The 14,132-nt window shown below is 51.4% G+C and overlaps 1 protein-coding gene across 7 annotated transcripts in view; it reads left to right on the forward strand.

The window, feature by feature from the left end:
• The first annotated feature begins 1,570 nt into the window (after positions 1-1,570).
• The window catches only part of PUM1 (pumilio RNA binding family member 1), an 80,887-nt gene continuing 68,325 nt past the window's right edge, over positions 1,571-14,132 (forward strand). For 6 of the 7 annotated variants that reach the window (XM_030290236.4, XM_030290235.4, XM_030290232.4 and 3 more), the window contains exons 1-2: positions 1,594-1,714; positions 5,819-6,192. In XM_030290236.4, coding sequence (XP_030146096.1) covers positions 5,830-6,192 — 363 coding nt within the window. In that variant the 5' untranslated portion in view covers positions 1,594-1,714; positions 5,819-5,829. Of the gene's footprint in view, positions 1,715-5,818; positions 6,193-14,132 lie in introns of all 7 variants that reach the window. The other variant, XM_030290231.4, reaches the window with a different exon arrangement.

A 14,132-nucleotide genomic window follows, 5' to 3' on the forward strand; every position in this document is an offset into this window, starting at 1 on the left:
TTTCCCCAGGTTTTCGGGCTCGGGGTGAATTCTGCTGCCCCACAAGGGAGTGCACACTGAGAGAGGCGGTGAGGTGGTGGAAACACCCATCAGTCACCCCGTCAGCCCATCGAGCAGAAAATGGATGCGAGGCACGGCTGGATCCAGCTTTGCACGTGTTTTAATGACCGAGAACCCGGGCTTGAAGCGACTTCTGGTACCCTCATAACCCACGAGAGCTGCGGCTGCGGGGACCCGCCCATGCCGCGGGCTCGGTGCCCCACGGCCGGCCGGAGCCCTTGGGAACAGCCGCCGGTTCTCTGTCCGTGCAAGTGAGGGCACGTCCCGGCTCTCCCAGCGCCGGCACTTCCCTCCTGCATCCCTGCCAAGGCGGAGGGGGAATATTCCATGAGCGCATCGAGCGCTCAGCCTGCCCCGAAGGCACCGGAGCGCAGCACGGCGGGGCAGGAGGGCACAAAGGAGCTGCCCACGGGCTGCCCCGTGAACATGGAGGGGCACAAAGCGCTGCCCACGGGCTGCCCCTTGAACATGGAGCGCACAAAGGAGCTGCCCATGGGCTGCTCCTTGAACATGATGGGGCACAAAGCGCTGCCCACGGGCTGCCCCTTGAACGTGGAGGGCACAAAGCGCTGCCCACGGGCTGCCCCTCGAACATGGAGGAGCGGGCAGAACTACCGCTCCCAGCGTCCAGCGCCGCCCGCCCTGCCCGGCCCGGGCTCCGCGCCCAGCGCCGCACGCCGGGGGCTGTAGTTCCCCCGCAGCCCCGGCTCTCTGGGCAGGGGGAGGCTCGGAGGGAGAAGCACCCCAAAATTGTGTCTGGCTGTTGGTGGAGGGTGAGGAGGCGCCGCTGCGCAGCGGCGCTCGGTGCCCCCAGTGCCGTTCTGGGATAGGAGGGGGATCACCGCTGTTGGGGGCTCGGGGGGACCGGGCTGGGGGGACTCGGGGTGCCTCGGCCTGGAGGGGCTCAGTGTGCACAGGCTGGGAGTGCCGAGGCTGGGGGGACTCCGGGAGCAGGGGCTGGGGGCTCAGGATGCCCAGGCTGGGGGGGGGGGAGGGAGCTCGGACGGGACCACTCGGGGTGCCCAGGCTTGGGGGGCTCAGGGTGCACAGGCTGGGAAGCTTGGGGTGTGCAGGTTGCCGAGACTGGGGGGCTCAGGGTGTCCCGGCTTGGAAAAGCTCGGTTTGCACAAGCTGGGAGTGCCAAGGCTGGGGGGGCTCGGGGTGCTCAGGCTAGGGGAGCTGGGGCTGGGGGGCTGTGGGATGTCCAGGATGGCCGGACTAGGGGGGAAATCAGGGTGCCCAGGCTGGGGGGGCTCAGCCACATCCCCCCAGCCCGGCGAGCGCTGGCGGCGGTGCCAGCGGCAGCGCGGGGCTGAAGACGGGGCTGTGCCCGCACCCCCGGCCGGGCCAGGGGCCGCGCTGGGAGGGCGCTGCGGGCTGAGCCCAGCCTGGGCGGTGTGGCAGGGTCGGGGCACAGCCCGGGCACGTCCCGGTCGGGTCAGATCCATCCCGATCCGATCCGTCCCGTCCCGTCCCGTCCCGTCCCGCTCCTCCCGCCCCGTCCCGGCGGCGCTGGAGCGGCCTCGCCTTCCCGTGGTGCAGCGCGGCCGCGGCCCCGCCGCGCCGCCATGTTGTCGGAGTGAGCGGCCGGGGAGAGGCAGCGGCGAGCGGCCGGGGGGGGCCCGGCATCCGTCTGCATCCGAGCGCTCCGCCCGTGAGTACCGGCCCGGGGCCGGCCCCGCCGCGCCGCGGACCCCCGCGGACCCGCCCGTGGGCGCATATTGGCGGGGGGCTCGGGAGGAGAGGCCCCAGGCCGCCCCGAAGGCGAGCGGCGGCGGGGGCGCTGCGCCGGCGCTCCCGCCCGGCTCCGTGCCGGGGCCGCGGCCTGGGCCCATTGTTAGCGGGGAGGGGGCGCGGGGGGACCCCCGGGCCCGAGCGCGGCCCCGCGGGCGCTCCGGTAACGCGGACGGGGGTTATTGTTGGGGGGCGCGGGCCCATCGCAGCCCTCCGCCGCCTTCCCCCGGGCCCGGCCCGCCTCGGCCTGGGGGGCTCCCCCTTCTCCTGGGGAGGGTCTCCCCCTTCTCCTGGACGGGTTTGGGCCCCGGGGGGCTCCGCCTCGTCCCGGGGCTTCACTCCCGGAGGGCTCTGTCGCTCCGGCCGAGGCCCCGCTTTGTTGCCCCCAGGGCTCCGGGGGGGTGGTTGGGTTCCTTCCCCCTGGTTTTGGGGGGGTTCGGCGGCTCTGGGGGTCCCTGGAAGAGGAGGGGGTCGGGGCTGGCAGGGGAGGGAGGGTAAAAGCAGACAATCCTTTCAGATGTGCTGGCTGACCCTGGGGGTTTTGTGTTTGTGTGGGGTTTTTTTTCCCCCCATGTTTTTATCTCGTGCTCACGTAACGACAGCCTCGGCCCTTGTGAGCTGCAAAGTTGGAATTTTAAGAGCCTCTCGGCCCAATCTGAGAAATGCTCGGATTTTTTTTTTTTTTTTGTTTTGTTTTTGTTATTGTTATCGTTGTTGTTGTTTGCTTTGGTCAATGTTTAATAACTTTGTTCGGAGCAGAGATTTTATTAGGCAGATCATGAGTAAGGAATTTCCTTTATTAAGAGGGATGGAGGTGGGGGAAAGCGGGTCCTTTTGGGTTTTAATGCTGGTTTTGGGATTCCGACGGGTCAGGAATTCAGTGCTGCGGCTCCCCAGGTTTTCAGGAAAATACAGGGATAACGTTAAAAGTTCTGCTAGGCCACACAGCTCTCGAACAATGGCTCTGCTTTCATTTCCAGTGGAACTTTCCAAAAAAAACCCACCCAACCCAAACTCCTCCGCTTTGGGGTTGAACTTTTTTGAAACGGGCGTTTTACACCGTGTTAATTTTGTAATAATCTGTGATTTTGAGGGGGATAGGGAACCAGAGCTGGGAGGATCTGGCTGTGGAGCCGGGCTCTGTGTGGATTAAAGCTCCTTTATTCAGTGTTGTCACCAGCGTTCTTCAAACTCGCAGGGAGATTCCTCCGAAGTTTTTTGTTGTTTGTGGAACGTCGGATAATCTGCACTATTCTGCCTGCAGTGACAACACGGAGCAGCTCATTTCCACGCCGTGTTTTCATTTCAGCCTTTGTTTGCAAACGCGGCGTTTCACCTGGGAAAAGTTGATCCTCTGTGTTTAGAAAGAGTTTGGGAATGCAGGAGGCTCTGGAGGCCCTGAGCAGCTGCGGCTTTGCCCGTGGAGGTGACTGCCCGTAGTCCCGGCGCTCCGGGAGCTTTGAATGACAGGATTCAGCTGTCCCGCTGCTGCCTCGATCGCGGCATTCCCGTAAAAACACGGCTTGGAACTAAACTTGAACTACCCACAATGCTCCCTTCCCCTTTGCTCCCTTTCAAAATGTCGCCTTTGCCAAGTTTTCCGCTCGTGTCTGGAGCAGCCCAAAGAGGAAGTGCCTGGGAGCAGCCTCCCCTTAATCCCCTGACTGAGATTTTCTGGACCCTCCTGATTTTTAAGATAACAACTTTATTAACTCAGAAATTAGTGTCTACAGCCTTTTGAAGGAGCAAAGTGGCAGTGCGACTTTGTACCTTGTTTCTCACTGGAAGTGGGCTTGTCACAATCTATAGATACTGGAAATTTTTTGGTGGGGATTCATAGTATCTTCCTTTGTTTGTTTGCTTGTTTTTTTTTTTTACAATCTGCCCTGGGATAACTTGTAACTTCCTTTCAAGGGAATGCTCAGATTTCATTGCTTCAGTTATACACACCTCAGTTTGATAATAAATGAATTTCTTACCGTTAATTACTTAATTTTTTTGTTCTTTTTGCATGAAGGAGCTTGAGTGCGTCATGTGGTGTTACTGAAGGATTTTGATATTGTTTGCTAAAGGGAAATTAAGGGGAAAATGCCATTAAACTGAATTGTAGTCTTAAAATCAGTCAAGATTTAGTCATATCATGTTTTCAGTGTTTTTTCAAGTATGTGGGGAAGGTGGTGATTTCCAGACTCTTTGAAAGCTGGAGGAGTGAGTCCTGTTGGATGGCTCTGGTATTTAAGTTGTGAGTGTATAAAAAGCCCTGCAGATTGGCCCTAGGGGCTGTGTGTGTGCAGCACCAAATTATGTTGGAGGTGCAATTAAAACAACCTGATCTCTGCAGTTTTCAGAGTCGTTTTCCTCTCAGTATTAACCCCATGCTCGACTCCTGGGGCAAACCTGACCAAGTTTGGTCAAAGATAGGATTCAGACTTTTTGTTTTGGTCTCCCCACCATTAGTAAATTGTTCTTGGAAGTTGTTTGTAGTGGAGTGTTGTTCAGAGCTACTACGAGGAGCAGGGAGGGAACAGAGGCGCCTTTCAGGCCCTCGGAGGTGCTGGCAGGAGCAGGGCCAAGCTCTGCAGCCACCAAGGTACAGCAGTGAAACATCCTGGGGCTGCCCTGCCAGGAGCTTCCCAGGGCTCCACCACCCCAGTTTCATCCTCAGAACTCTCTCTGGGGCTGCATTTAGGTACCTCAAGTCATAAGCTGGTGATCTTTTTAATAAAGATTAATTCAGACTATCCCATGCCTTTAAAAATGCATTTGGCTTGTTGTGTGAGTGTTACATAATGGGGGAAAACACTTTGCTGTTCACACCTGTAGCATCTTTATTGCTCTGATAGTCCTGCCTTAAAATAACAAACTTCTGTGGTTTTGTGCTGCTGGAATGTAATCAAAATATTTGGGGAATAGGAAGTTTGTGAGTTGCTGTCAGCTTAATGTGCATGTTTTCTTCTTGCTTGCAGATCATTTGGATGCATGCAAAACATATGGAGTATTTCATTTATTGGGGTATTTTCTTGGGGTGGTCAGTGCTCTGCGTACTGAAAATGTGTTGGAGTTGTCCAGATTTCCCCCAGTGCCATTGACAGCGGGACCAGCAGGGCTGGCTGTGCCTGCTCTGGAAAGTTCTGCTGAGATCCCAGCTCCCAGGTTTGCTGTGCTTTCTCCAGGGAATCCATAAAGCATGTCCATGGGTTTTACTGCCTCCTGAGCACAGCTCCCGAGTTAGCAGGGAGGGCACACGCGGTGTTTGGGCTCCATGAACTGTATGAGCAGAAATCGAGGATTGGAAATTTGCATTGAAAGACAAAAACCAAAACAAAACCAGACCAAACTGTTGCTTTGCCGCTTTGCATGACTGAGGGAATACTTTGGGATACAGTGGGATACAAACCTTGAGTGTTTGTATGGATGGGGACCAAGCCTCTTTTGCCTGGTGTAAATGGACGCAGCCGGTTCTGGTGTCACTGCCTTCCGTGGGTTTTTTGGGGGCTTTTTCCCAGCAGTTTTCCAGTCAGTCTGTTTTCCCTGGCAGGAATTGCCATTGTGCTTCATGGGCATCCTGTGCATCCTGCTAAGCCTGTGCAGCACAGAAAGTGGGATTTCAGTGGGATTTCTGTGGGATTTCAGTGGGATTTCTGTGGGTTTTCAGTGGGGTTTCCGCGCGTTTTCAGTGGGGTTTCCGCGCTTTTTCAGTGGGGTTTCCGCGCTTTTTCAGTGGGGTTTCCGTGGGTTTTCAGTGGGATTTCTGTGGGTTTTCAGTGGGATTTCTGTGGGTTTTCAGTGGGATTTCTGTGGGTTTTCGGTGGGATTTCTGCGCGTTTTCGGTGGGATTTCTGCGCGTTTTCAGTGCTGTTTCAGCTGCTGGGTTCACGGAGTGAGTGAGTGTTGGAGAAGTCACTTTTGCCACAGCGATGTTCCCCTGCCAGTCACAAGATGGGTGTGTTATTTAACACTCCGAGCTGCAGCTGGGAGGATTTCATGTGTCTTTCCCCTCTCTTTCCCCATGTCCCCCCTGCAGGTGTTGGTGGAATGAGCGTAGCGTGCGTTTTGAAGAGAAAAGCAGTTCTGTGGCAGGACTCGTTCAGCCCCCACCTGAAGCAGCACGCTCAAGACACAGCCAACCCCACCATGCCTGTGGTACTGACATCTGGCACAGGCTCGCAGGCTCAGCCACAGCCAGCTGCAAACCAGGCCCTTGCAGCAGGGACACACTCCAGCCCCGTGCCCGGATCCATAGGAGTGGCGGGGCGCTCCCAGGACGACGCCATGGTGGATTATTTCTTCCAGAGGCAGCACGGGGAGCAGCTCGGGGGAGGAGGCAGCGGCGGCGGTGGCTACAACAACAGCAAACACCGCTGGCCTACCGGGGACAACATCCATGCAGAGCATCAGGTAGAAAGCCACTCCCAGCTTTCCCAACTCGGCCCTGCAGCCTTCTCAGAGATGTTTTCATGGTGCTCATCTAAAGCTGGAGCTGGTTCTGGTGGAGTGGCAGCAGTGGTGCTGTTTGTTTTCTCTTTTCAGGGTGGCGGTGCCCTGGTAGCTCTGAGCTGAGAGGTTTCTGCTCTTGAGGATATTGAAACCCCAAATCCCAATGTACTCCATGTGACAGTCAATTGCATGTTTACAAAATTCATCACTCCCTTTATTGATTTTTTTTTTCTGATGTGTGAACGAGCATAGCCGTGACTGCTGCTGCTGCTGCTTTTCAAATCTGTTGCTGTAGTTAAATAATTCTTATGTAATGGTATTACAAAACTGCCAATGCATGTAGGTTGGGCTTTTACCATTCCCAGTATTGGAAAACACAGGAGTGGAAGTTGCTGGTGGTATGTTTGACTGGATTTCGTTGCTTTGGGGTTGGGTTTTTATGGTTATCATGTACTGGGGAAGGTGGTGATGATGTGTGTAGCTGAACTGAGAAGAGCAGCCTTAAGAGTGTCACCAACCAGTGTTTTAGGAACTTCTTAAGAGGCACTCAGTCTCTAGAGGGGTGGTGGGCCAGGCTGTGTGCTGGTGGTGTTTACTAGAAATCTTTTCAGCAGTTGCATTGTCACTCGTGCTGCAGTTAAATGAGTGGCTGACTCACTCCACTCTGTCTGTGACCTGTAGCTCGCTCATCAGAGACACACGAGTGCTTCCTCTCCGAGGCAGCAGAACCCAAGTGTAAGCACATTTTAAAGCAGAATGATCCCCACAAATATTGCCGGAGCAGCAGACACAAAGCTTTTGCAACCTTTGTGAACATCTCCTGCCTTCAGTTTCTGGAATCAAAGCGGCCAAGCCCTGGCTCCTCTGCTGTGCCTCCCCAGGGGATGTGTTGCCAACCAGATTTAAAAGCAAACATTGCAGGGAATTTTGCAGCCTCACCGAAGGCAGTGTGTGTATCAACAAAGAAATAAATCCAAGTGCCCTGTTAATTTGTTCTGGAAGAAAAATCACATAAAATACTGCAATATGAGCTAAAGAGCTAGAAAAATTCTGTTGTTATTCCATTATGGAGAAGTGTAGTATTTAGGTATCAATTCAGAAGAAATAACTGCATTAATCAGATGTATTTTTTCTGTTTGTTATTCAAGTTTTCAGTCACTAACTGTAAAACTTGCTTCAAGAGACATCAGTGCCAGAGATCTTAATGTTTTAAGTTCTGAAAGAAACCATAAGCAAGAATTTCTTCCTGCAAACTTGTAGGTTTTTCAAATCAAAGCAGCCACGGAGTCTTGGGGTGGAGATGCCTGGGCAGGACTTGCTATTGTTTGGGCATTTTGTGGCAAGATGACTTCATGAATTAAAATGATGTCATAAATTCTCAATCCTCTTTTCCTCCAGCTTGCACTTTACTTTCATCCTCCTTTTACTGCAAGTCCCTGAAAGACAGCAAAACTCACTGGAGATAAGGGGGGTGGGGACAGGGCACTCCAAGCTTGCAGTCATTAAAAACTCTGCTGGTATTTGAACTTTTATTTATTTAATAATGGAAAGACTTAAACTTTCACTCACACAAAAAAATCCTGCCCGTTCCAGAGGCTTGTCCTGTTGTCAGCAGAAGTGTTGCTCAGCTTGATTTTCTTCAGTAACCTCTGGAATTAAATGATCCTAATAAATAAACCACTTAATGAAAGGAAAGCTCATTAACTTATGCTAGTTTAAATGAACCTTTCAAATCCAGTTCCTGCATTGTCTGGCAGCAGGACAGTGGTGAGAAGGTTGTGTGGACAGATCACACCTGCAGGACGGAGCTCACAGATGATTCTGTGTGATGCTCTCTCAGTTTCCTCTGTGAGCTCTGTGAGCTGAGGCTCAGGAAATACCCACCAGGCCAGGATTAACGTTGGGGTTTTTATCTGTTCTGCTTCCTGCTGGCTGTTACACTCTGATAAGTGGGGTACTGCCACAGTTCCAATGCTTTTGCATTCAGTGCTCATCTCCAAACCAATCTTTGTGTCTTAATTTCTTCCAGGTCAGCTCTGAGGTGGGGCACTCACCTTGTTCTCCTCAGTCTTGTTTGATGCTGGGTGCTCCAGTGATTGCTGGGCACTTTTAGCAGAGTTTGGTGCTCCATCCCTCTTTTTCCATGGTTCTCTGCTTGCCTTAGGGTTTTACTCCTGGGAAGCAGAATGCAGGATGTGTGTAATCCTAACACTGCCATGCTTCTTGACTTCTTGGCCACCTCCACATCTGCTGCTTAAATTATAAATTCCTTGGAGCAAGGACTAATCTTTCGCATGCAAAATGTTTTAATTCAGTTTGGGTTTAGCTGGGATAGAATTGAATTTGGCCTGCAAGAACAGAAGTGGAAGGAAGTGCTGGGACATGCAGGGAGGTAGGGAATCATTAGGGATGTCTCCTGACTCTGTTTCTTGTGGATGCACTTTTATTACTGTACTTTTCATTTTAGACTTTCAGAGATGGTTCAGTGAGGGCCCAGCCTTGAAGACTGGTTAGGAAACTCGGTAGCTAAATGATAATGGGAAGTCAGAAAAAAAATAATTCTAGGCTAATATAGGTTAATGTCTGCCTAGAGCTTGGCAGGTCGTAATTAAAAGGTAGAAAGATTTTAATTGTTGAATCCCAGATGCTTTTTGTTGCATGTGTAGACAGACGTGTGTCTGTTGGTGATAACACTGCAGTGGCTTTTACCAAATGATGACATTTCATGGTGGTATTAAACAGCCAGGAGTGCTGTGAGTCACAGCTGAGCTCAGTATCCTGATTTTCCATGGGTTTCTGGTCACTTTTCCTCCTGGCAGCTCTGGGAATTGCGCTGAGAGTGGCTTTAGCAGGGGTGGCTTAAGGGAAGGTTCCTCCCAGGGAAGGGAGGAGAAGCTCCTTCCTGGTGGTGTCCTCTCCTTGTGAGCAGCAGGAAGATGCTATGTCTGTTTGTGTTTTGCTTAGAAACTTTCTTTCCCTGTTGCATTTTCCCCTGCTCCTCTGGGAGGTGTGTTTGAGACCAGGTTTTTATAGAAAATGAAGCAATTAAAGATGCCCCTGACATTTCACAAATTTAGGTGTCAGAGCTTTGCCATCCACACAAAAAACTTGTGCTGATAAAGGTCTTCTTTGTCCCTACAGACGCTGAAGTTGTGCTGGAATCAGACTTTTGATTTCCTGACTTAGTCTCTCAGATCTCCTGAGCAAAATCCCAGCTGTTTGCAGCTCCAAATTCTTAATCACCAAACTTCCATGGAAGACACTAAACTGGAAATTTTTCTATTTTTATCCACAGGAAGTAGCAGGATAAGGTTGAGTGTCGGGTCCCCAGGAATTTTAATATTCGAGTGAGCAGGTTTAGGCTGTCTGATGCCTGGTTGCTGTTGGGCAGAGCGTTACCCTGGCTGCAGGAGGGTGTTTGTGTGCTGTTTATCCTGCAAAAACCACGGGCAGGGATCAGGACATCTTCTAGGGAGGGCACAGGATGGCTCCAGGTGAGGAATGGCCAGGGTTGGGCCTGCCTTGGCTATGAAAGGTTGCACAGATCTCCTCACAAACCCAAACAGCCTCTGCTGCTCCTGGGGGCAGTGAAAAGACACTCCGGATATTCAGCTGGGACAAGTTATCAACACTGAGCAGGTTTTCAGGAAAATTGGCTGGGCTTTCTTGGCTGGGGTCTCCTGTGGCTCGTGTGTGTGCTTGAACTGGAGTGCAGGCAGAGTTCTGTGGTGGTGTCCCTCTGGAATTGCAGTCACTGGATATACTTAGACTGTCGGAATTGCACTTGGGTAGTGTGGGAGTTGCTTGGTCGACACAAATGATTTTAGGCATTTGCTTTCTCTCAGAGCATGTTTAATTAATAATTGGAGACAATAGAACTCTGCAGGGATGGTCTTGTTGAATGTGGGGAATTTTTCACATGGAGTTGGTGAAGAATAGTCAGTACAACAGGGCTGGGACTGGGGTTTCTGCTCAGTTTTGCCTTTTGGCAGTGTGACCATGTGAGCTCTTCAGAGGGAGCTGGATCAGCAGAAGCAGGAGGTAATTCTGGCAGCTGCCCTCGTGGGGCACAGCTCCTCAGCCAGGCTGCTTCCTGCCCTGGGAGCAGCTGGATCTGAGCACGTTTGGCAATGCTTGGTGCTGCTGGCAGGCACCATGGCCAGAGCTTGCCTGAAAGTTAGGGCAAGAGCCTGTGAAAAGGTCCTGGAAGCAAAGGCAGCCCTGCTGTTTGTTCTTCTAGAGGGAAATCCTGTCTAAGTAGTGCTTAGCTCCATTTTGCCCCATCCCTGGAAATGTCCAAGGCCAGGTTGGAGCAACCTGGGACGGTGGAAGGTGTCCCTGCCCATGTCAAGGGTGGAATGAGCTGGGATTTGGGGTCTCTTCCAACCCAAACCATTCCATGATTTCTGATGTGCCTGTGGATATGTGCTCCAAGTAATTGGATGTGTTGTCTGTGCTGGGGTTGAAGGCATGGTGTGAGTCCCTTGTCACACAAACCATGTGACAGCACCTGTGGCTCAGCCTTGAAGGTGGTTTCTGACCTCTGTTTCATTAAACCTGTTGAGTTTTCATGGGAACTTCTTGTGTCCCAGTGAACTGCTCCGGGCTTTCCTTTCCCTGACACTGAAAGGGCTGTGCTAATTTGATACCCAGGCAATTTGAAACATAATTCCTTGCTGAAATGAAATGTCTGGTTTGCTGGTTTGGCTGATCTGTTTCACAGAGATTTCTCCATAGTGGAGGGGTAGCTTGGGAGGAGAACTGGAACATTTAATTTGGTTTTCTGCTTTGTGTGGCTCCCTAAAAATTTCTTCTGAGGAAGAAGGAGCATGAGTAAATTGGCTTAGTTGTATATTTCAGGTTGGAAAACCCTTGTGAAATACAGGGGAGAAAAAACACTCTGAAACATTCAGAAAGATACTCTGAGACTCTGTTTCCTCTGAATCCATGGATTTTACTGTTCCTGATGGGCAGCTGCAGATAAGATTGTCCGGTTGGGATTGCCCAAGTGACCTGGTGTTGAGATTTCTCCGTGGTGGTTGCTGTTCTGCTCTGCTTCCTTGTCACAGTGCTCATTCGGGAGGAGCTGAAACACTCACATTACTGAATTTACAAATTTCAGTGCTTCCAGAAGACTTCAGGTATTTCAGTGGCTGTCTTGTACAAGTGTGCTTTGAAAATAAGTTTATTGCAGAACTTGTCCTGCTTGTTTTCTCTTCCCCTCTCCCCAACTTTGCTCTCCCCTTAGCAGCTCATTTGTGGTTTGCTGAGTTGCCATGACCTCCTTGTGCTTCTGCAGAGCAGGTTGTGATCCTGGGAGCATTTTTATAAATGGGTGAAGCTTTGCAGTGGATCTGAGCCTCACAGTCCCCACCCAATCCATCCTCAGCCACCCAATCCATCCCCAGTTGCCTGTTCCTCTTCCTGGTGAACTGTCACAAATTCCAGCTGCTGATCAGCAGTCTCCTCGATGAAGGGCTGTTGCAGAGCATTGTAGTGAAGAGCTGTTGCAGAGCATTGTCTCTGGCTTGCCTGGCTCAGAGAACTCTCTCTTAGGTGTATCAGGGATGATTTCCAGGCTGTTTTCCCTGAGTGCTGATGTCAGGCTGAACAAACGCTCCTTTGTGCAGCTGCCATGTGATGCTGCTCCCTCCCGGCAAGGAGCTGCTCTCGGCTCTCCTGTTACTCCTGCCTTTGTTAGGGATAACTTCTGTTCCAGGGCAGTTGTTTTTATTGGGAACATCTGGCTTTGGTTGTTGCCCTGTTCAGACGTTCATTCTGAGGTGAGGCTGTTGCTAAACCCTCAGTGAGTCCCTGTCAGGGTGGCATGAGGGCACTCTCATCTGTTCTGACACACGTCCCTTGGCACTGCAATTAAACACTGCTGCATCCCTTCTCCACATCTTCTTCCCTCTGAATTTAAACCTGGGAAGGGTCAGAGTAGGCCTGGGAGTAAAAGGAAGAGCATCCCCAAGGTCAGATCTTAGCATGGCCCCAAGCTCTTGTGCAAACCCACAGATCTAGGCACACACCCGGGGTGCAGAAGATGGTTTTCCCAATGTATTGCCAGCTCCAGCAGGACAAAATAAAGGTTGTTTCTTCCCTAATACAGTATTTTTGAATCCTGCACCCCAGTATGTGCCTGAGACATGGCAGGGTAACTAACCTAAATTCCACATTAATGAAGCGCTTCCCTGGGTGGATAAAATGGGAGGAAAAACATAATTAGCTGAGGAAGGAGAGCCCCTCTGCAAGGCTGCCTTTGCTGCAGTTATTTCTGTCCCCTGAATCATTAATCAGCCTGGCCCCATGCCAGGGAAGGCATTAGCCAATCTGCAATTTCAATGGCTTTTTGCTTCCAGTGCTAATGGTAGTAGCAATTCTAACCATGAATCCTTTACTACAAAAATAGTAGTTAAACCACCTAATCCTGTCTAATACTTGTGACTTCACATTCTTTCTTCACCCACTATTGTTACGGGAGAAGGCTAAAAATAGGGCAGTAATCAGTTGATGTATTTTAACCCTGGCTCTGGTCGTCAGTGGCAAACCTGTTGTGGAGTGTGTGATGCTTTCCTTGCTCTCAGCTGGGGAATGCGTTTCCCCTCTCCTGCCTGCTGTACATTGGCCGAATGCACTCAGATCTGGGATTTTTTTGAAATAACCTCCTGTATGAGCTGTTCAAACTCAAGCAGCCTCCCCCAGCTGAAGGAGGATTTGTTTCCATCTGAAATTTGTAAACTTAGTTCATTTAAAGAGTTTTAACAATTGTGAGTATATAAATCAAAAGTATTCAGCTGTAGTTTTTTGATTTTCTCCTCTCCATTCTAAGGATGCTTCTTGGTTTTGATGTTTTTTGTTCTTTCTGTCTCGGTTCTGGTGTTCCTGTAGTAATGTTGACTCTTTTTTTGAGGGATGTTTTACTAGAGAAGTGTTTGGTTGGAGGTTTTTGTTAGGTGTTTTTAATTGCAAATTGAACAAGTCTTAAAATACAGAGGCCAAATGGATAGAAATATTACATTCCCACTTGCAGAGTGCACAGGAGTTAAAAATAAATATCCAAGGAATAATCACACTCAGGAGGTGCTCTAGGTAAGCACCTGGCACGTACAAATAGGGGAACTTGGAATCTCCTCTTGTTTTCTCACAAAGAAAACAAATGCTGTTGGATCTTGCAGGCCAGGTTGGAAGGAGACTGGAGCAGCTGGGACAGTGGAAGGGTCCCTGCCCATGGCAGGGGCTGGAATGAGATGGGCTTTAAGGTCCTTTCCATCCCAGACCAGTCTGGAATTCTGGGATCTTAGAGCTGAGCAATCAGGACATTTGTCTCTCCAGAGAAGTACAATAATGATACCATTTCCCACATTTCTCTGCAGCAGTGGAGGAGCAGAACAAGAGAGATCCCCCAGCAGGGTGGGAGCTCCAGGCCTGTGTGGGGCTGGAATCCTGGGAGGCTCCTTCAGGCCCTCCAAGAGCTCAGCCAGCAGCAGGAGAGTCCTTCCCACGGTTTGTGGTGCCAGCACCCTTCCCTTCCCATGCCTTTGTTTGCCAGGATGGCAAAGAGGAGCTGAGGCCAGAATTCCTTGTGGAAGTTTCTGTGGGATTCCCTGCGGTTGCTGTGCAGGGCTGAGGGCAGCGCTGGGCCCTGTAATTTAGTGCAGATCAAAGGGATGCTGAACGGAGCCATTTGCATGTTCCAGCTTCAGGAGCTGCTGCCTTTGCAGGGCCCCTCCTGGCCGGGGGGAATTGGGGAGAGGAGATGCTCCAATGTGAGTGGGGGAACATGGATCCTGGGCTGAGGAAGGGCTGGGAAAAGGGAATGGGGCCGGTGAGGGGCAGGGAGCAGGAGTGGGAACCTCGAGAGCTGCTGGGGCTGCTGGCAGAGGTTTGCTTTGGTTCCC

This window comes from Taeniopygia guttata, chromosome 23 (genome assembly GCF_048771995.1).
Source record: "Taeniopygia guttata chromosome 23, bTaeGut7.mat, whole genome shotgun sequence".
In the NCBI taxonomy this organism is placed as follows: Eukaryota; Metazoa; Chordata; class Aves; order Passeriformes; family Estrildidae; genus Taeniopygia; species Taeniopygia guttata.